General features: G+C 60.6%; 2 protein-coding genes across 7 annotated transcripts in view; one reads left to right on the plus strand and one right to left on the minus strand.

Moving 5' to 3' along the window:
- Positions 1 to 258: 258 nt before the first annotated feature.
- SELENOO (selenoprotein O) lies at positions 259 to 14,937 on the plus strand. Of its 2 annotated transcripts, XM_043563043.1 has the most exons (9): positions 259 to 860; positions 5,849 to 6,052; positions 7,364 to 7,544; positions 8,763 to 8,893; positions 9,269 to 9,549; positions 12,784 to 12,934; positions 13,840 to 14,025; positions 14,198 to 14,354; positions 14,457 to 14,937. In XM_043563043.1, exons 1-9 carry the CDS (start codon positions 280 to 282, stop codon positions 14,619 to 14,621), a joined length of 2,037 nt encoding a protein of 678 aa, XP_043418978.1. In that variant the 5' UTR covers positions 259 to 279; the 3' UTR covers positions 14,622 to 14,937. The 2 variants fall into 2 exon arrangements, with proteins under 2 accessions (XP_043418978.1, XP_043418979.1); XM_043563044.1 differs by lacking the exons at positions 13,840 to 14,025; positions 14,198 to 14,354; positions 14,457 to 14,937 and adding an exon at positions 13,176 to 13,367.
- TUBGCP6 (tubulin gamma complex associated protein 6) overlaps positions 4,841 to 21,400 on the minus strand; it is a 30,835-nt gene continuing 14,275 nt past the window's right edge. The window contains exons 11-26 of one of the 5 annotated variants that reach the window (XM_043563042.1): positions 21,079 to 21,160; positions 20,901 to 20,989; positions 20,703 to 20,818; positions 19,636 to 19,774; positions 19,245 to 19,313; positions 17,521 to 19,036; positions 17,291 to 17,343; positions 16,946 to 17,087; positions 16,690 to 16,858; positions 16,392 to 16,533; positions 16,096 to 16,290; positions 15,880 to 16,012; positions 15,596 to 15,809; positions 15,228 to 15,427; positions 15,026 to 15,130; positions 4,841 to 5,037 (exon numbers count right to left, since the gene is read on the minus strand). In XM_043563042.1, the coding sequence (XP_043418977.1) occupies positions 15,039 to 15,130; positions 15,228 to 15,427; positions 15,596 to 15,809; positions 15,880 to 16,012; positions 16,096 to 16,290; positions 16,392 to 16,533; positions 16,690 to 16,858; positions 16,946 to 17,087; positions 17,291 to 17,343; positions 17,521 to 19,036; positions 19,245 to 19,313; positions 19,636 to 19,774; positions 20,703 to 20,818; positions 20,901 to 20,989; positions 21,079 to 21,160 (3,351 nt within the window). In that variant the 3' untranslated portion in view covers positions 4,841 to 5,037; positions 15,026 to 15,038. Of the gene's footprint in view, positions 5,038 to 13,331; positions 14,583 to 15,025; positions 15,131 to 15,227; positions 15,428 to 15,595; positions 15,810 to 15,879; positions 16,013 to 16,095; positions 16,291 to 16,391; positions 16,534 to 16,689; positions 16,859 to 16,945; positions 17,088 to 17,290; positions 17,344 to 17,520; positions 19,037 to 19,244; positions 19,314 to 19,635; positions 19,775 to 20,702; positions 20,819 to 20,900; positions 20,990 to 21,078; positions 21,161 to 21,400 lie in introns of those variants that run through there. The other 4 variants (XM_043563041.1, XM_043563040.1, XM_043563039.1 and 1 more) reach the window with 4 other exon arrangements.

Here is a 21,400-nt window from a genome sequence, read left to right on the forward strand (position 1 = left end):
CGGCCCCGTTCCCCCGCTCCCCGGTCCGCTCTAGCGGACCAGCCCCCGGCGCGCTAGTCCTTTTCCCGGCCCATCCCCACGCCCGCCACTCCGCGGCCGCGGGGCGGAACCGCAGGAGCGGACAGGCGTACTCTGCAACCAATCAGAGACCGGCCTTCGCGGGCGCGGCCCGCGCAGGCGCAGTAGTAAACGCTGCGCCCCCAGTGATTGGGTGGCGGGGCACGCGGGGCCGGGACTTCCTGTCGGGGCAGAGGGACTTCCGCCGCAGCGGCCCCGCGGATGGCCGCTCTCAGGGCAGCGCTCGGGGCGTTGCTCGCGGCAGCCCGTGTCCGGTCGCCGCCCCTGGGCCAGCGCCCGCCGCGCGCGCCCTGCTCCGCCTCGGCCGCCGCACGCGGCGCTGCCATGGAGCCGGCGCCCCGCTGGCTGGCGGGTCTGCGCTTCGACAACCGCGCCCTGCGCGCGCTGCCCGTGGAGACGCCGCCGCCCGGCCCCGAGGGCGCCCCGTCCGCGCCGCGGCCCGTGCCGGGGGCCTGCTTCAGCCGCGTGCGGCCCGCGCCGCTGCGCCAGCCGCGCCTCGTGGCGCTGTCGGAGCCCGCGCTGGCGCTGCTGGGCCTGGGCGCGCCGCCCGCCGACGCCGCCGCCCGCGAGGCGCGCGAGGCCGAGGTCGCGCTCTTCTTCAGCGGCAACGCGCTGCTGCCGGGCGCCGAGCCCGCCGCGCACTGCTACTGCGGCCACCAGTTTGGCCAGTTCGCGGGGCAGCTGGGCGACGGCGCCGCCATGTACCTGGGCGAGGTGTGCACGGCGGCCGGCGAGCGCTGGGAGCTGCAGCTCAAGGGCGCCGGCCCCACGCCCTTCTCCAGGTGGGCCCTTCTCCAGGTGGGCCGGGGCGGGTGGCTGGGGCCCGGAGGGGGCTGACCTCCGAAGGCGGCCCGCACGCCCTTCTCCAGGTGGGATGGGGCGGGGCCGGTGTGTGCAGCCCCACCGTTTTCCTCCCTAGTTGGGGGTGAGATGTAACTGGAAGTTTCACCTAGGGGCATAGGACATGAGAGGGGTCCGGCATCCTGGAGACGGGAAACAGCTTGTGCAAAGGCCCTGAGATCAGAAGGAGAGGACAGGAGGAGGGGCAGTGGCCGCTGGGCCTCCTCCCCTGCTGAAGTGCTGCTGCCAAGTGCCCTTGTCCCCTCCGACCCGTATAGTGAGGGATCCTGCCGCCTCTGATCGCAGAGCAACTGGCAGTTGCTCTTGTCCCGTTCTCATAAACGACACAAGGACTTTGGAATCAGTTCTGTGTGAGACACCCGCGTCCTCCCCACCTCCCCCCGCCCACCCCCGGCCTGGCCCCGGTGCTCAGGGGAGGCGGGGTGATTTGTCAGCGCTCTGAAAGCTACTTGGGCAGTCTGCTTCCCTCCAACACTGGCATCCCAGATGCGGCCAGTGCCCTGGAAGGGACAAGAAAGACCTCCTCAGATCCCATCCCCCTAGTGGACATCCTCCCAAGCACAGGCTTCCAGGCACTTGTGGGCCAGAGCCTGGCTCCAGATCCCAGCAGCCTGACCCAGCAGGGTGCTCTTGCAGCCGTCCTGCCTCTTCTGTACAGACAGTCTGTTCTGCTCTTTTCCGTCAAACAGTTCGTGCATTTAGTCCGTGTTTGTTAAATGGCTGAAAAAGTTATACCCAAGTCGTCGTTTTAGGTGCAGGGAAATCCTAAGGGCCTGTCTCCCCTCTGGCCACTTCCCTTTGCCCTCCCTCCAGGGACTGAGTGCGCCCCTCCCCGTCTCCCCGCAGCAGCTCCATCTCTGACCCACAGAATAACTGGTTTTTCCTCCTCCCCCAGGCTCCAGACCTTTCTGTCTGTGAAGTCTGAGTTCAGCCTAGCGCCACCGCCACCCCCTGCAAACAACCCGCACCTGCTCAGAGTTGTCTGCACCAGTGGCTAACGGAAGTTTCTGCTCATTGGAATGGGTGCTTCTCACCCTAAGGCCTGTTCATTCTTTTGAGCACCTTTAAACTTTATGTATTCCTTTGTGGTCATTTATTTTTGCCAGTTATAAAGACAAACCTTTTTGTGAGTAATCTGCTGTTGGAAGTTGCCTTTTATATTTGAAGACTTGAGTTTTAAGTCCCATGTTTTCAGACCTGAGGTCTGCTAACATATTTTTTTTAACATTTGTTTATTTTTAGAGAGAGCGAGCGAGGGGGGGGAGGGGCAGAGAGAGACAGGGAGACAGAATCCCAAGCAGACTCCACACTCAGCACAGAGCCTGACACGATCTGTGGGACAGATCCCACAAACTGTGAGATCGTGACCTGAGCTGAAATCAAGTCAGACACTTAACCAACTGAGTCACTCAGGTGCCCCTAGAATATTTTTTCTTTAAAAGAAAGCAGTAATTTACCCTTTACTCAGGTTGGCACCCGCCTACCCCACCCCACCCCTCCCTGTGTCCTGTGGTCCCCAGCTTCAGCAAGACTTGAGGCTAACGTCCAAAGTGGCTACGAGTGGCTTAAAGCCAGCTGCTGCTGGATACCCAGGTGTGGCTTTTGGGGGGTGGACAGGTGACTTCTCGCCTCTGCCTCCTGCGTGCCATGGGGTCGGGATTTCAGGATATGCCTCTCCTGGCAGGTACGGAAGAGCTTTCCCTCAGTTGGGTCCATCCCAGCAGCTGCACTGGGCACTGACATGGGTGTACAGGAAAAGGGACTGTTGTCATGTGTCCTCTGGCTCTGTGGGTGCAGGACTGCTTTCCGAGGCCCTTTACCCTTGCTGTATAATCATTCAGTTCTGGCTTTTGCTTTGAGAACCCTGCCTTGAGCAAGAATACGGCTGTGTATTTTCAGGACCATTTCTATCAGATTCAAGATTAAATTGCGCTGTGCTAGCTTCCTACTGGATGTGAAATCTAACCGGATTAGAAGTAATTCCCAGGGCCAGGGAAGGGTGGAATGACATTTGAGGACAGGTTTCCTTGTCACAGGTCCTCACATAGACTAGAAGGAGGTGAGTGGAGTGCAGCTGTGAACCGAGGGTCACGCTGGCCAGAGGCCGACACAGTGAGCTCTGGGGTGACTGCCAGGTCTGGTTTCTAGAGGTGTCACTTACACGAGGATGAGCCATAGGCAAGGTGAGGCAGGAGGCGTAGATGTGTCTAGTGGAGCCTTGAGGACCACGATCGTAACAATACGTGCAGAATAAGCATTTGACGAAAGCCAGCACCCATTCGTGACAAAAATTCGACAAACTAGGAAGAGAGGAACTTCCTCAAATTGATAAAGAATTTCTACAGAAAGCCACAGCTACCATCTACTTGGTGAGGGCCTGGAAACTCTCCCACTAAGATCAGAAACAAGGGAAAGTTGTTTCCCCCACCGTTGCCTTTCAGCATCATACTGGAAGTCCTAGCTAACGCAGTAAGACAAGAAAAGGAAATTAAAGGCATACGGATGGAGACGGAAGAAACGAAACTGTCTCAGTTTGGGGATAAACATCCACAGACAATCCCAAAGATGGGACCAAAATGAACAAGCAGTCACAGCAAGGTTGCAGGATCCGAAACTATACAAAAGCCAGTCCCCTCACCGTATAAGCGATGAGCAATTTGAATTCGAAATTAAAAACAATACTATTTGCCCTAGCACCCCTCAAAACGAAATAGGTATTAATCTAACAAAACATATACAAGGTCTTTATAAGGAACATTATAAAATCGATAAAAGATGCCAAAAATAAAGAAATGGAAAGACATTCCACGTCCACGGACAGGAGGACTCACTATTGTCAAGGTGTCACTTGGTCCCAATTTGACTTCAGTACAATCCCAACAGAATCTCAGGTCATTCTGTAGATACTGGTGACAGGATTCTAAAGTTTGCACAGAGAGGCAAGAGACCTAGAATGACCGACATGACACGAAGAATGGCAAAACCAGAGAACCAGCACTACTGACGTCGAGCCTTACTGCAAAACCATAGGCGTTAGGTAAATGCGGTGTCGGTGAAGGGATTGCTCCGTGGAGTAAGGACAGACCTCCCCCTCGGTACAGCCAGCTGATCCTTGACAAAGGGGCAAAGATCGTCATGCCAACAGATGGCACTGGGACAACTGAACACACACACAAAAGGTATCTAGACACGAACTTGCCACCTTTCGCAAAGTAAACTCAGAGCAATCATAAACCTAAGTGCAAAAGTATAAAACTCCTAGAAGATAAAAAGCCCGGAGGACCTTGGGTTTGGACGTGACTTTTTAGATCTAACACCAAATGCAAGATCCATGAAAGAAGTCATTGATGAGCCGGACTCCATTAAAGTTAAAACTTTTTTGCTCTGCAAAAACAAAACAAAACAACACCCCTTGTGCTCTGCGGTAGACAAAATCGAGAGTGAAAAGAAAAGCCACAGACGGGGGGAAATATTTGCAAAAGATGCATCAGATAAAGGAGTGTTGTCCGAAGTAGACCAAGAACTTCTTAAATTCAATCATAAGAAAACAAAACAACCTGGGCCCTTAAAATGGGCCAAAGACCTGAACAGACCCGACACCAAAGAGGAGACAAGGAAAGCAAGCTCCTTGAAGAGCCGCTTCACCTCGTGAATTACCAGGGAAATGCAAATTCTCACGGCTACGAGATGCCGCCGCACACCTGCGGGGGGTGGGGGTGGGGGGCAGACCCGGGCACCGACAGCACCAGGCGCCGGGGGCCGTGTGGCAGCGGGAGCACGTGCTCCACCCACTTGCTGGTGGGTGCAAGGCGGTGCCGTTACCTCGTGGCCCAGCAGTCGTGCTCCTGCTGTTTACCCGAAAGACCGAGAGCCTGTGTCCACACAAAACCCTGCGCGTGGATGTTTGTAGCAGTTTTATTCAGACCTGCCAAAACCTGGAAGCAAGCAGCATGTCCTTCAGGAGGCAAATGGACCGTGGCGCCTCCAGACGAGGGAATAGGACTCTGCACAGACGGGAAGCGAGCGCTCGGGCCGTGAGAAGACATGGAGGAGGACGGCGAGAAAGGAGCCAGTCTGCGCTACGACTCTGGCTGCGAGCTTCCGAGGAAGGCGGGAGTACGGAGAGGAAGAAAGGATCATGAGTTACAGGGGAGGGGTGAGCGGGTAGAGCACGAGGATGTTAGGGCGGCAGCGGTCTGTGTACGGTACCCTAATGATGGGTCCACGTCGCCACCCATCTGTCCAAACCCCCACGGTACACAGCGCTGGGCGTGACCCCGTTTAAACGTGGACCTTGAGTGATGATGGCACATCCAGGTAGACTTGCTAATGATGACAAATGTCCCACCTGGTGGGGACGTTGCCGGTAGAGGCCACGAGGGCAGCAGGGGGCCTGTCGTGAGCCTGGAACTGCTCTGATAAAGTCTTAATCATAATAGAGGCTTGGGGTAAAAAAAGCAGTTCGAGCCCTCCAAGGCCGTCCGTCCATCCGTCCGAGGGACTCTGAGATCCCCCTTTCGTATGCGAACGATGCTGTCGTGCGTTACCGCAGGAGTGCTTTTGTAAAACGAATTCTTTGTAAGAACCAAGTTGCAGATGCACGGGGTGAGTGTGTGGCGCTTGGCTGCTTCCCGCTGGGGAGGCCCGAGGTGGCCCTCACCGTCCTCGGCCTGGCCTCCGGCTACAGGCCGGCACTCGGTGCCTTGGCCGCCGGGTCTGGGGCGACGTTCGGGCCTCATCAGTGCCAGGTAGCATGTGTGATAGGGTTCTTGCGCAGTCACATTAGAGCTGCCCGTGGGTGATTTTTAGGAAGCCCTTGGAATGCTTTCAGTCCCTCCCATCTGCCGCCTGAACCTTGGTGTCAAGTGGACGCCTGCCTGATGGCACGATGACCTGTGTTTGATTTCAGACAGGCTGACGGCCGCAAAGTCCTGCGGTCGAGCATCCGAGAGTTCCTGTGCAGCGAGGCCATGTTCCACCTGGGCATCCCCACCACGCGGGCCGGGGCCTGCGTCACATCCCAGTCCACAGTTGTCCGCGACGTGTTCTATGATGGTAATCCAAAATATGAAAAGTGCACGGTTGTGTTGCGTATAGCTTCCACTTTTCTAAGGTAATGCCGGGGTCCCCTCGGGCTGTCTGAACGCTTGCTGTTGTCAGGCTGTAGGTCTGTGCTTAGACAGCGGGGAAGTCTGGTAGATGAAACGCCCCACGGTGACACGCCGTTTGGACCCCCCATCCCACGGCGGGTCCCTAGAACAGCGCCAGCGCACCGTCCAGGAGGTGGATGCTCTGCACCTGCGGGGACGGAGTCGCAGGTGCAAAAGGCCCTGGGCGTGTCTGGGCCGGGAACCCTGTCCCACGTGCGGGTCACTGGTCACTGTGCCCCGCCCGCCCACACTCCCCGACCGGGCCCGTTCCCACCAGGCAACAGCCCGTGTAGCTGGAGGGAGGCTGCTGTGGGCGGGCCCCCCGAGGCAGCAGTGGGGGGGGGGGCGGTATAGAGCGGTTTACTTGGGAGTTCATGAGAAGGAACTGCATCAAAGTCGCCAAGAAAATGGCCTCGTTTGTGTCACCGTGAACGCAGGCTGCTCCACACCTGACGAGCTCCGGTTGGCTGCGGCCATTCTCCACTCAGTTCATTAACCGGAACCCTCTCTGGTTCCCGTTCCTGACGCAAGCCTGTTTCTCTGTGACGTCACCGCGCTGTCTGGCGTCACACGCTCCACTCTGCTTACCTGAACCCACGCTTGTCAGGAAGTGGCTGTGGCATCTTAGGGCCCCCTCCTGGAGCCAGGCAGACCCCGTGTGTATCAGGGGCAACGGGGCCATTCCCCTGGTGCCTGCTGGCCCCACCCACGCCTACAGCTCAGAGTCCCTGGCTTTTCCTTTCACCCCCTGGGGACAGAGGAGCCAGGGCAGTGATCGGCCTCACCCCAGGACTGCTCTTTGCCGCGCGGCCGCCCTGTACCTGGCCGGAGGTCGGGCGGCACCCCTGGCCTCCACCCACCACCTCCCGGGGCTGATGCCAGACCTAAAAACCAAAAATGTCTCTAAACGGTGCCTCACACCCTCCGGGTGACACCCAGTGGAGAGCCACTGCTGACCCTGCTTGTCACCCCACCACAGGATACCCGTCACTGACGTGCTCCTCGACGCAGGGGGAGGGACACGGAGCCCTCCTCGTGCCCGGAGTCAGCCCTGTGTTCCTGGGCCTCCCGCATGCACACCCGGGGCTGTGTGGGACTTGACCAGAGTCAGGCTGGTTCTGTGTCACTGAAAGATTAGTTCTGTTCTTGTTGGCTTTGTTTTAATCAGCGTGTTCTTTCCACGCTCCTAGGCGGGTATCTAGCAGCCAGACTTTTCTTCCCACGACGGGGCAGAGTCACGTTTAACCTGTTAAAAACTTGGGTCTTCCCTCCAGGTTCGGATCCTTTGAGATTTTTAAGTCTGCAGATGAGCACACAGGGCGCGAGGGCCCCAGTGTGGGGAGGAATGACATTCGAGTACAGATGCTGGACTATGTGATCGGCACGTTTTATCCCGAGATCCAGGCCGCTCACGCCGACAACAGCGTGCAAAGGAATGCGGCCTTCTTCCGGGAGGTAGGTGTGGCGGTGCCCTGGCCCCGGCCCTACCTGCTGCTGAGGACCCGGTCTACTTGGCTGGTGGACAGAGGTTCTCACTTGGTATCCCTGCCCCTGTCGGTCACTCCCCTGTCCCAAACCCAGTCACCACTTGTTGGCTTTGAGCAGGACCGACTTCTTGGAAACCCTCCGTCAAGGTCAGGGGTCCTGGGACAAACCAAGGATCATTTTGTTTCAGTGGCACTGGCGTGTGTCCATGTGCCCCCGCCGAGCCCCGCAGGACAAGTGTGAAGGGAATGACCCCAATGCGCTGGGTACCCAGCCATGCACACCTTGTCCGACCCAGTCCCTCGGTTTGATGGAGGTGCTGACTTGCGTCTGCGCCTCCCCTGCCCCCAAGGGCCATCAGGCGTGGCTTCCGTGCAGAGGTCACCCATGACACTGAGAATGTGGCCGCGGCACTCCACCAGCTGACCCACTCAGGGCCTGCAGTGTCAGCGAGGGGGTGAAGGAGAAGGCAGGGGCACGGTTGAGCACGGCTTCCATGAGAAGGAGTGCCAAGCAGGTGTCTGTGGGGCCTCGTCCTGCCCGACCCTGGCCACTCTCTTGACCTGTTTTAGCCACGCTCTGGTTCTTGCCTTCTTCTGTGGGCAAGCGCCTGGGCTGTGGGCTGCCCGGAGGTGTCTCAGGGTTCCGCTCGCAGCCGTGGTGGGTGACGGGGCAGGTGTGTCTGGGGCCAGTGCCTGTGGGTGCTGGCCGGGCACCCTCGAGGGGCTGCATGGGCAGTGGACGGGGCTGCGTGAATGGCCCGCTGGCAGCCCACTGGGCCGCGGCAGGTAGGTCATTGGCCTCCTTGTCCGGCAGCTCGAAGGACGAGATGGGGCCCTGGGCACAGCAGCCTGGACCAAGGGCAGGATTTGTCTGCTCGTGTGCGGACTTCCTCATGTCCATGCCATTGTCCTCCTGGGCCCGAGTCGCGGGGATATCGAGGTTCCCTGACATTTTTGGTTTCTTGGGTAAAAGCCACGATCAGGGAGTATGCGAAAGAGGGAGGTGGCGAACGTGGGGTTGGAGCCTCCACACACCTGCTCGTCCGAGATGCCTTTTCCTCCGCACGCATTCCGTCCTGTCCTCCCCACACGTGTCAGCGGGGAGGCCAGAGGACAGGCCCTGCGGGAATCGGGGCGGGAAAGAAGGGGTGGGGGCAGGGGGCAACCCGCGCCTGTTGTGCTGCAGGTGACCCGTCGCACGGCCCGGATGGTGGCCGAGTGGCAGTGTGTGGGCTTCTGCCACGGCGTGCTCAACACGGACAACATGAGCATCGTGGGGCTCACCATCGACTACGGGCCCTTTGGGTTCCTGGACAGGTGAGTGGCCCGGGGCAGCAAGTGGGCGCCGACAGTGCAGGGACCGCTGGGGAGAGGCCTGCGGGTATATGCATCTGCTCTGGACGTTTTGTCCAGCATTTAGTTGTTGGACGTGCCTGGCTGGCCATTCCCAGAGGAAGACGTCCCCTGGAAGGTTCTGAGCAGAGAAGCGTTTTAAAAGGGCGCCTCCACTCCCAGATCGGGAGTGGGCTGAAGGGGCCAGGGCGGGAGCAGGTGGTGAGCAGGGGGGATGCACCCGGCCAGAGGGGTCCGGCCGGGGCAGGGGCAGGGGAGCGGTGGCCACACAGGCACGGCCTTTGGGCACCCCCGGGGGTTCCGCATCGTCCCCTTGATGGCTCTCACCCTGTGTGGCAGGTACGACCCTGACCACGTGTGCAATGCCTCGGACAACGCCGGGCGCTACGCATACAGCAAGCAGCCCGAAGTGTGCAAGTGGAACCTGCAGAAGCTGGTTGAGGCCCTGGAGCCCGAGCTGCCCCGCGAGCTGGGTGAGGCCATCCTGGCGGAGGAGTTTGACGCCGAGTTCCGCCGGCACTATCTGCAGAAGATGCGCAGGAAGCTGGGCCTCGTGCGCGCCGAACTGGAGGACGATGGAGTGCTGGTGGCCAAGCTCCTGGAGACCATGCACCTGACCGGTGAGTGTGGCCAGGCGAGTGCGCCACGGGGGGGCCTGGCCTTTTCATTTGGGTGAAATAATACAGCGCGTGAGACGTACCGCGTCAGCCATTAAGCGAGCAGGTCGGGGCACCGAGCACGTTCACTGTGGCGCAGCCAGTGTCTCCAGGCTCGTCAGTGTGCGAAGCGGACACCCTGTCCCCGTTGCACTCACCCCCGTCTGCCTCCCCAGCCCCTGGCGCCCCCGTTCTGCCTTCTGTCTGTGGATCTGACTCCTCCAGGGACCTCACGTGAAAGGGGTCCACACGGGATTCGTCCTCGTGTGCCGGCTTCCTCCACCGAGCAGCGTCCCCAAGGCTCATCTGTGGTGGGGCAGCGGGTATCAGGATTCTGGTCCCTTGCAAGCTGAGAGGTACCTCGTGGTGTGCAGGGACCACGCTTTGTTCCCCGGTTATGGACTGATGCACACTTGTTTTCACCCTTGGGCTGCTGAGGAAAAACACATACCAGTAGGCGTGTGAGTCCCTGTCCTCAGTTCTGGGGCTGCACCTCCAGGCGGAGTTGCTGGATCCCGTGTGGACCTAACCAGACTGCTCTGGCTGGAGCTTCTGGTACCATGTTGACCGGAAGTGGTCCAGTGGGTGTTCCCTTGTTCCTGCCCTCAGGGGAGTGCTCTCTGTCTTTCACTGTTAAGTATGAGGCTGTCTGGCTTTTTTAGGTACGGCTTTTGTGAAGTTGAGGGTTTCCTTCTATTCCTAGTTTGGAGTATTTTTACCATTTTGCATCAGTTGAGATGAACACGTGGGGGAAGCTCCTCCCTTCGCGCCCCGTCTTAGTCAAGTTAAACCGCCGTAATAAACCACACAGACCGGGCAGCTTACCCAGCAGACCTCAATCTGTCACAGTTCTGGAGGCTGGAGGTCGGAGATCGGGGTGCAGCGTGGCCAGGTTGCTGGGGTGGGGCTCCTTCCAGGGCAGAGAACAGAGGGGCAGCGAGGGCTGGTGGCTCTTCTCCTGAGGGCGCAGACCCCATCAGGAGGGCCCCAGTCGACATTTGTACAGGAGGTTGGTCCGCGGTAGCTTTGGCTTCAGTATCTAGGCATGCTGCTCTCATAAAAGGAGTTAGGAAATGTTCTGTCCTGTCCTGTTTTTCAGGAGAGTTGAAGGAGGACCGGTGATGATTCTCTGCTATTTGGTAGAACTTACCAGTGAGGCCCTGACGTTTTCTTTGTTGTGAGAGTTTTGATTCCTGATTCCGTTTCCTTACTTGTCACAAGACTACTCAGATTTCCCATTTCTTCGGAATCTGTCGTGGCAGATTGTGTTTCTGAGAATTTGCTGATTACCTCTGCGTCATCTAATTTATCAGCAAGCAGTTGTTCACTCTTCTCAGAGTCTTTCATTTCTGTATAATCAACACTCCTGGCCCCATTTTCATTTCTGGTTTTAGCTGAACGTGTCTCTCTTTGTCAGTAGCTAAAAGTTTGTCAGTCTTGCTGATCCTTTCAAAGAACCAGCTCTTGGTTTCATTGGTTTTTGTTCTCTATTTCATTTACCTCTGCTCTAACCTTTATTTCTTTCTGCCAGCTTTGGTCTTATTTTGTTCTTCTAATCCCTCAGGTATAACGTGAAGTTATTGAGATTTTTTTTTTGAGATGACACGTTAACACTATTAGTTGCAGGTGTACGACATGAGTCACTCTTTGTACACACTGCAAAATGATCACTACCGTAAGTGTAGTTAACATCCATCACCACACAATTGCAAATTTACTTTTTTCTTGCGATTGCGATTTGTTCTTTTAACAGGTATTTAGCATCATAAATTTCCCTCTGACCACTGCTTTTGTGGCCTCCTGTAAATTTCAGTATGCTGTGTTTTTATTTTCCTGCCTCTAAGTATTTCCTAATTTTCCTTGTGATTTGTTTTTATTTTTTGGACCCACTGGTTAATTTTGACATTATTTGTGAATCTGCCAGCTTTCCTTCTGTTAGTGATTTCTGTCTTCATCCCACTGTGGTTGGAAGAGATACGTCTTTTTAAACATATTAAGACTTACGTTGTATGGCTGAACATGTGATCTGCCCTGGAGATTGTCCCGCGTGTACCTGAGAAGACTGGACGGAGTTCTGTTGAGGTCTGGTGCAGTAGCGTGACAGGCATTCAAGTTCCCCGTGTCCTTGTTGGTCTGCGGTCCAGACATCCCAGCCATTATCCAAAGTGGGCTGCTAAAGCCTCCAGCTCTTAGAGACCATTCTGTTTCTTGTTACGTTTTACATAGGTTTGCTCTGTAAGTTTTGGTGCTCGTTTGGCACATACACTTATAAAAATCTTTCTGATGAACTGTTTTACCAGTATATAAGGAAAACCGTGGTCATTTACCGATTTCTTACTGAAAGTCTACTTGTCTGACTCAACCAGTTGAAAGTATCTTATGGAGTGTGTAGGTTTGTTTTGAGAGTCTGCATGAGAGACAGCAGGGGAGGAGCAGAGAGAGGGAGACAGAATCCCAAGCCGGCTCAGTGCTGTCAGCACAGAGCCCGACACGGAGCTCGCACCCACAAACTGTGAGATCATGACCTGAGTCCGAATCAAGAGACACTTCACTGAGCCCCCCAGCCGCTCCTGTAGTTGTCTTTTTAAAAATCCATCCTGCCAGTCTTTTTTTTTTTTTTTAAGCTAGAGCAGCAGTTCATGGAGGACACCAGTGTGGAGGGGTGGGCGGGACAGCACAGGAGAGGCCGTCTGCTGATCCATTTACTTTTAAAGTCATTACCCATGAGGACTTCTGCCGCTTTATTGTTTTCTGTCCCTCATTTCCTCCATTTCTGGTTCTGTGTTTCGTTTATTGTCCTGGTTCCCTTCTCATTTCCTTCTGTGTGTATTTTTAGGATGTTTTCCTAGTGTTTCAACAACTCGGGCTGAGGACTCTGAGTATCTGTTGTGTGTTGAGCCCTGTTTGTTCTGAAGTGTTTCAGGGGCTTCTCCTTGACGCCCCGTGGCTCCTTTAGTAGGCTGGGGGGCTTGTGAGCACGGCAACAGTGGCCAGGGATGACCTTGGTGCCTTTGCCGTACTGACCTCAGAGTGGTGGCCAAACTGGGTGGCAGGTGTGTGGGGACGAGGAGGAGTCTGGAGAGCAGGTGTCGGGAGCCCTCGGACCCGACCCTGACGAGGCTGCCCGGCGTCGTGGGCGCTGGTGCAGGAGGCGAGGGCCAGGCCTCCACCTGCACCCTGAGCGCTGGCGTGTTGCAGGTGCCGACTTCACAAACACCTTCCACTTGCTGAGCTCCTTCCCAGTTGGGCCAGAGCCCCAGGGCATGCCCGAGTTCCTGGATGCGCTGACCGCACAGTGTGCCTCCCTGGAAGAGCTGAAGCTCGCCTTCCGACCCCAGATGGATCCCCGGTGGGTACCCAGGTCTCCCTTCCTTGGAATGGGCTTCCAGAAGGAGAGGACCATTCAGAACAGAGCATGTTGGGATGTTGGGGAGAGCTAGCTCGGGCACCTGGGGAAGTGGGCGGGCCCCCACATCTGCGGCGCTGAGGCCCACTGGTCAGAGGGAAGGGCGGCAATGCTGCCACCGCACAGGGAGGCCAGTGGCACAGGCTGGGGGGGCAGCTTCCCGGAATGGCTCTCGTCTGCCCAGGAAGGACTCCGTGGGCCCTCGGGTATCGCCAGCCAGGCCACGCTTTCCTGCACTGTCTCCCCTGGAGGGGCACACTTTGTCCTGGGGGTGCAGCCCATGCTCCGAGTAAGACGTGGGAAGCACGGTTTCCGGGTTTTGATAAACAAGCCAACAGACTGTGGTTCGAGAGAATTTAGTGCAGCGCTGTGGGGAGTGGCTGCTGGCTGCCAGGACGCACAGGGAGGACCGGCTAGCAGGGCCTACGGAACACAAAGCCAGCGTGACTGGGGAAGGGGGTGTCAGTGCTGTCCCTGCTCGCCGGGCCCTCGAGGACCCAGCCTTGCGGTCACTGTGGAGAAGCAGCCAGCAGTGACCTTCCCCTGGGGGAAGTCACTGTGGGGTCGGGACACAGGCAGGGGCCAAGCAGCAGGGAGACGTCAGCCTGCGGCACCCGCCCCTCGGGGTGCACTTGCTCCACGGCACGGAAGGGCCGTCGCAGAGCAGGGGTGGACGGCTGCCTCGCCCGTCGGCCCGGGTCACCCCCGCCCCCCCCCACACACACACCGGGGCTGTCGGCGGTGGCACAGCAGAGCCGCTGAAGCCATTGCCACCTCCTCCGTGCCCAGACAGCCATCTTCCGGGCGCCCAGTGGTCGGGACGCGCCTCACGCTGCCCCTCTGCACAGGCAGCTCTCCATGATGCTGATGCTGGCGCAGTCGAACCCTCAGCTCTTCGCGCTCATCGGCACCCGAGCCAACGTCACCAAGGAGCTGGAGCGCGTGGAGCAGCAGTCGCGGCTGGAGCAGCTGAGCTCGGCTGAGCTTCTGAGCAGGAACAGGAGCCACTGGGCCGACTGGCTCCAGGAGTACAGGTGAGGCCGGCCCTGCCATCCGGGGTCGGTGAGGCTCCAGGTCGGGGCGCTGACCGCCCGCGTCACCATCTCCCTGTGACGTGGCTGCAGACGACTCCCCATGCAGGGAACCAAGCCCGGGAGGCGTGGGAGGGGGTATCTGCTGGAAAGATGAACTTGGATGTGATTCCAGAGCCCGGCTGGAGAAGGACAGGGAGGGCGCCGGCGACAGTGACACCTGGCAGGCCGAGCGCCTGCGCGTCATGCGTGCTAACAACCCCAAGTACGTCCTGCGGAACTACATCGCACAGAATGCCATCGAGGCTGCCGAGAACGGAGACTTCTCAGAGGCGAGCAGACACCTGCCCCTCCTCCGTCCCTGGGTCCGGCAGCAGGGGCTGGGTGAGGAGGGACGGGCAGGCCCTAAAACCCCTCTTCTTGCTCTTCTCCAGGTGCGGCGGGTGCTGAAGCTCCTGGAGGCCCCCTACCACAGGGAAGGCGAGGCCGCCGAGGTCCTGGAGGCCGAGGGGGCCGGCGGGGCACACGGCGGGGGACACTCCTACGGCAGCAAGCCCCCGCTGTGGGCGGCAGAACTGTGCGTGACGTGATCCTCGTAACTGCCTCGGAGGCCTCCACACGTGGAGCCCCCGAGGCCTCGAGCCCCACTGAGTCCTTGAGGCGGTGGGCACCCAGCGGGCAACCCCACGCCCCGTCTCTCCATGACGGCCGAGACGTCCAGTCAGGACCTGACCCGTCTCTGTCTGACACAGACTCAGCAGCCCCGCCCCACGCTCAGTGCGCTCCCCATAAAAGCCGCTTGGTGCGAGGACAGGAGCTCAGCAGTGGGAAGCAGGCCCAGGTGGGCAGAGCGGCCCCGGCCCCCTACCTACCGGGCAGACACGGTTCCCAAATAAACCAGCAGCTTCCCTGGCCCGTCTCTGTGTGGTCGCTGCGCCCTGACCCGCCCTCCCGGGAAGGCCAGGTGCGGGGGGGGGGGGGGGGGGGGGGGGGGGCGCGGCACCTGTGTCGTGGCCTCAGGCATCCTGGTAGTAGCTATTGAAGTTGATGCGCAGCAGGAAGTCCTCCAGGTGGGGCTGGTAGCCGCGGTTCACCAGCTTGGTCACCACTGGTGGCGGAGGGAGCAGGGGAAACGGCTCAGCCAGGCCCCCCCGTAGCTCCTGCCCTGCGGCCCCCAAGCCCACCCGGCCCTAGGGGACAGTCACCTTTGAAGAGGAAGTGGGAGTAGTACTTGAAGGTGCTGTAGGACTGCTGCATGAGGGCAAAGTTGGGGTGCTCGGCACCCCGTGGGCCGCCAGCCGGGACCCAGGGCTGGGAGATGAGCTGGCTGCGGAACTTGAGGACCAGGCTGAAGATGCTATGGATGACATTCATGACAGGTGCAGCCTTCTCGGTCAGCAGGCCCCTGGGGAGACAGGCGGCTTTTGGGGGGTGGTGGCAGCCAGTGGGAGGCAGTCCCCTGGGGAGACAGGCGGCTGCTGGGGGGGGGGTGACAGCCAGTGGGAGACAGGTGGCTGCTGGGGGGCGGGGACCCCTACCACCACCACGGCCCGAGGCACCAGGAGCAGCTCACCTGAAGACGGCCTTGTGCAGGTACTCTGCGTGCGCACGCTGGATCTCCTCAAGGTCGCCCACCCCGGCCAGCCGGGCCCGGAACTCACACCAGGTGACGTGCAGTATCTGGTTGGCGATGTAGCCCTGCGTGACCTTCACGAAGTGCTGCATCTCGTGCTTGAAGAGCTGCAGCTGGCGGAACTGCACGGAGCCGGCCGCGCGGCTCACCAGGGCTGTGGGAGGGCGGAGGGGTCAGCCGGGGCCCCGGGCCAGGGGCGGGCGAGGGCTCCGGCCGGGCCTCACCTGCGCGCTTGAGGTGGAAGCAGATGTCCTTGAGCGTCCACATCATCAGCTTCAGCTGCAGCAAGAAGGAGAAGATGCCGCTGTACCTGCTCAGGCAGCTCTCGGTGACCACGATGTTGAGGGGCCAGTCCACCTGCGGGCGAGGGGGGTGGGGGTGGCTCAGCGTGCCCCTGCAGCCCAGCCCCCTCCCCGCCCACTGGGCGACGCCTTGCTGACCTTGTACCTGAGCTCCAGGCAGTTCAGCACGTCCGGGGCGTTGGGGGCAAACGCCTCGGGCAGGAACTTGAGGGCAAAGGAGAGGTTGGCGGCATACGGGGTGTCCCCGTGCAGGCTGTACTGCAGGGCCTTGCTCAGCACCGAGTTGAGCACCAGCGGGTTGAGGAGCTCCCCGGGCGTCTGCCCCGCCCCCAGCTGAGGCAGGAGAGGGCACACGCGTCCGGAGGGAGTCCCGGCACCACTGCCCTCCCCCCCACCCCACCCCCACCCCCACCCGCCCCTGGCCCGGGGGTCACCTTCTCAAACAGCAGGTCGCTGAGGGACTGGGCAAACTCTCCATCCTCCATGAGCAGGAAGTGCCGCAGGGCCTCAAAGTGCGCCTCCAGGCCGAGCTCCACGAAGTAGTAGTCCACCGCAGCCTTGTTCACCAAGGAGACGCTGGCGGGCGGGAGGGCGGGGCCTAGAGTCGGGGGCGGGGCGGGGCCATCTGGGGACAGGGTGCCTAGGGGCAGGGGCGGGGTGGGGGCAGGGCCAGATGGGGGCGGGGCCACGGCTCAGGCGCAGGACGAGGCTTTCCGTAGGGAGGGCACTCACTGCGCGGCCAGCGGGGCCGTGATGGAGTGCTTCATGAGCACGGGCAGCGGCAGCAGCTCACTGAGCTCCACCGCTGTCTCATCTGCATCCGACCGGACCCGGGGTTCCTCGGGGAGGGAGAAGGCCCGCGGAAGCCCGTGGTGTAGCAGGTGGGCGACAGGAGGCTCTGCTGCAGGACGGCACGCTGCTGTCAAGCCGCCAGGCCAGTCCGGCCGGGCTTCCGCCCACCCACCTGCCCACGTGGCTGGCCACTCACACATGGCCTCGTAGCTGTCCGGGTATTGCTCCAGGCGGTACTGCTCCGCCAGGCCCGTCAGGTAGGCCTGCTCCTGGCCCCAGCGCTGGGCCGCAGCCTCCTCCTCACCAAGGCCAGGGCTGCTCCCGGTAGCCACGCCTTCCTAGAACGACCAGGCCTCAAGGAACCCGCCCCTTTCTTGTACGGAAGAGGAAAGAAAGGGGGAGGGGGTTTCCCCAACATGCTGCCCCATGCCGGAAGGCCAAAGCCCTCACTGCCCATGCCAGGCTGGGGGGGAGTGGGGGCGGGTAGAGGCAGCACGGCTTACTCCCCTGACCCCTGACCCCCAACCATGTCTGCCCTGACCTGTGAGCTTGAAGGGTGGCTTGGAGAGAGGTCCTCAGTGTCCCCACTTCTCCCTGGTCCTGAGCAACAAAAGTTGGGCAGGAGGGAGTATCAGGGTCAAGTGCCTCCTACAAGGTGGCTCCCCCCGAGTCCCCAGGGCCGCAGACTTCTTGCCCTTCCTCCTTGCCCCAAACCCCTCTTGGGCCCACAGGTGCCACCCATGATAGGACAGCTGTGGGGGCCCCACTGACCTGGCTCCTCAGGGATACTGTCTCCCAGAGCCCCAGATGCAGCCACTGCAGACAGCGAAGCCTGGTCACTCGCCTCCCCACTGCCGGAGCTGACCACGTGACTACACGAACCATCTGAGGCCCTGTCTGCAGGCCGCCGTGGCTCATGCCCCCCGACAGGGCTCTGTGCTCCCAGGCTGAGGCCTGACTGGGACTCATGGTCAGTGGGGCTCTGGTAGGGCGCGGGTATATCGGGCTGGTCTTCCCCAGAGAGTGCACCCAGCACCACACGGGACTGAGACACATGTCCGTGGACATTCCATCGTGGTCGGGCGGGGGCCACGTCACACACATTCTCTCCCACCTTGATGCTGGCGTCAGACACGTGTCCGTGGACGTTCCATCGTGGTCGGGAGGGGGCCACGTCGCACACATTCTCTCCCACCTTGATGCTGGCGTCAGACACGTGTCCGTGGACGTTCCATCGTGGTCGGGAGGGGGCCACGTCGCACACGTTCTCTCCCACCTTGATGCTGGCGTCAGACACGTGTCCGTGGACGTTCCATCGTGGTCGGGAGGGGGCCACGTCGCACACATTCTCTCCCACCTTGATGCTGGCGTCAGACACGTGTCCGTGGACGTTCCATCGAGGTCGGGAGGGGGCCACGTCGCACACATTCTCTCCCACCTTGATGCTGGCGTCAGACACGTGTCCGTGGACGTTCCATCGAGGTCGGGAGGGGGCCACGTCGCACACATTCTCTCCCACCTTGATGCTGGCGTCAGACACGTGTCCGTGGACGTTCCATCGTGGTCGGGAGGGGGCCACGTCGCACACATCCTCTCCCACCTTGATGCTGGCATCAGACACGTGTCCGTGGACGTTCCACTGTGGTCGCGAGGGAGCCATCCCAGAAGCATAACCCCCTGCGGGAATGCTGCCCCCTGGCACATGCCCAAGGAGCTGCCCCATGGCCTGGCTACTCCCTTCCTGGGAGGATCTGAGTCTAGGGGGGTGTGAGTGAGGCACAGCCACTGGCCCATCTGGGACACATGTGTTCTCCAGCTGCATGAGACTGTCCCCCCACAACTGCTGCCCCTCATTACTCGAGCCACCTCCTACAGTCTGGAGAGACGCTGGGGAAGCCAACGTGACCACAGCCGGCCTCAGGATAGTTCTGAAATCATACTCCTGTGGCCCAGAGGGCTCTGTGCCCGCCACTTCAGACACAGCAGAGGGAGGCAGGTCTGAGCCGATGGTCTGCAGCGCCTCCTCCAGGATGGGGGCCACACCAGCGTGCTCAGCCTCTCCAGCCTCCCGGGCCGTGGGCAGGAAGTCTTGGATACCGAGGCCCTCGGAAAATGGCCCCGGCCTGTCCACCCGCTCTGGCTGCGGGCCACAGACCGCCACCACCAGAGGCCGGGGGAGCCGCGGTGTCTGGGCGCTCGGGCAATCATAAGCAGCCACGTGCCGCCCTGCGTCCCCAGAGTCACAGGTGCTGCCTCCGGCTAAGTGCTCGGGGCCTGGAGACAAAGCCTGAAACAGAAGTGGGTGTTGGTCCCTCCAGTCATCCGGCTCCGTCCCCCGAGCTCAGTTCTGCAAGCAGCACCAGAGCTCACCAGGTGGGGAAGTGTCGGGATGAGCCAGGCCCAGCACCCACTGTGCCCCCAGGGCAGCGCACACCGGGGCATCCAGCTCACGGAGCCCCCTGCTGCACCCCCGACGCCTGCCCCCAGCCCCTCACCTGGGAGTGTGCACCAGGGAGGACGGCTGGGGCCTCCAAGGACTTCTCGCACGCGTCCTTCAGCATCTCCTGAAATTCAACCACCAGGGTGGGCATCCAGCCCACTCAAGCCAACCCCGAGCCTCAGCGCCCTCACCCACCGCCCACCACCCCCGTGGCGCGGAGACGAGAAGAGGCTCGTGCCGCACTCTCTCGCGGCCTGGGCCTACAGGGAGCCACGGCCCCGTCTGTGTCGTCTGAGGGCAGGACGCTCACGGTCCAGTCTGGGCACCTCTGAGCAACGGATGCGAGTTACCGCCCCTCCCCCAGAACACAGGCCTGTGTGCCACCTCAGGGGCTCCGAGTCCCCCAAAGCCCAGGGGAGGGGCTCCGTCGGAAACCACAGGGATACCCGAGTGCGCTTCTCATCTTCGACGAGGAAACGCAGCCGCGCGCCTGCCAGTCTGTGCCTCTGGATCTTCCACAGCGCCTTCTGCTCTCGACGAGCCGCTTCTGCAGACAACTTGCTGTAATGGTCCACCAGCGCCTGCCTGAAGCCACGCCCAGAGATGTTGCCACAGTCACCGGTGCTGTCCAGCTGGTGCCCGGGAGGCTAGGATGGCTCACGGCAGAGGCCCTCGGAGGGCAGTCTGCACTGCTGGCACCCTCCCGGGCCAGCAGCTGCTCCCTCCGGCACCCCCACGGCCCCCGTGGGGGCCTCGCCGGGGAGGTCTCTCTGCCCAGAAGACTGGGAGCCCGGGGGGGCAGGCCCCCGCCAGGGCTCAGCAGATGACTGCCGAACAAATGCCAGAATGAGCCCTATGCAGCCGCAGCCGGAAGCAAAAGGCCGGCAGGGGGCCCGGGGGGTGGAAATGAGCCCTACGAGGCCCGAAGCGAAAGGACAGGCAGGGGGCCTGGGCTGCCAGGCCTCTCTTCCTGAGCTGCACAAAAGGTGCCTTCCCAATCTGCCGGTGCCAAATGCAGAGAACGCGGGACAAATCGAGAGGTACACAGCAGCAAAGCCCAAAGCTACCACGTCGCTCCTGGTGATCTGGGCCCTCTCACCACAAGCACCCGGGTTCAGACCTGGGCTGGCTCATTCCCACCTGGCGGCCCCAGACCAGGGGCACGGCCTTTCTGCTACAAACAGGAGAACAATATCCAGCCACCCACCCACACACACACACACCAGGGTCCAGGCGCACACGCAGACGCACGCTCCATCACCAGTATCCCGGGTCAGGACCCGAGACAGACGACAAGCAGCAAGTGACAGTGCCCCACAGAGGTGCCACTGGGAGACACCAGGGACACAGGGGAGGGCAGGACAAGTTAATGGCGCCAAAGCAACATAAGCAGTCAGTTCAGGGGGACGTTCTGCGTCCAGACTCCTGCTCTCCCTACCTGGGAGATCTTCAAAGGAAAGAGAAGACCATCACAAGACCACCCCAGGAGGGTCAGCCCGTGGCGGCCACCTACCTCGCCTTCCTCTCCAGCTGCTCCTCCAGGGCCCTCAGCCTCCTCTCCCTGTCACGGAGCTCTCGGGCATAGCCGAAGTCGCCGTCCGGGTCCTCCTGCCTGGCCGCCCGGCGCCTCTGCACACAGGACCCACACGCGGTCTTGCTGGTCACAGCCAGACTCCGTGGGCCCACACCCACGCCGGGCCCCCCGAACTACCTCCTGGTCCCTCACAAACTGCTCCTTCAGCCGCTGGAACTGCTCTCGCTTCCGGGCATCCAAGGCCATGCGTTCAGACGTCTGCCGGTCTAGTGGAGATGGGAGAGGCGGTGTTACCTGCAGCGGGGAGGCGGGGGGGATGACAGAACCGCAGGGGGAGGCCCCGAACCCCACGCACCACTGAGCGCTCGCAGGACCCTGGATGCTGCCTCCCGGGCCTGGACGATCAATTCTTGTTTGGCGATTTCCATTCGTAATTCCTGAAAAGAGCCATCTGTAAACACCACATCCTAACTCCCTACCTCCTCCCTCCAGGCCAGCCTGGGGGTGGGGGCTGCGCACACCCAGGCCGGCCCCTCCAGCTATGAAGGCGCCCCACCGTGCACAGCAACAAGGCGAGGTAGTCTACGCACCCTCAGAGCAACCCAGGGCCGAGACCCAGGGCCAAGACCCCAGGCCTGTGTGCGCCCACCCCGGAGGGCTCCCCGACAGGGAAGGAG

Source organism: Prionailurus bengalensis, chromosome B4 (assembly GCF_016509475.1).
Source record: "Prionailurus bengalensis isolate Pbe53 chromosome B4, Fcat_Pben_1.1_paternal_pri, whole genome shotgun sequence".
NCBI lineage: Eukaryota > Metazoa > Chordata > Mammalia > Carnivora > Felidae > Prionailurus > Prionailurus bengalensis.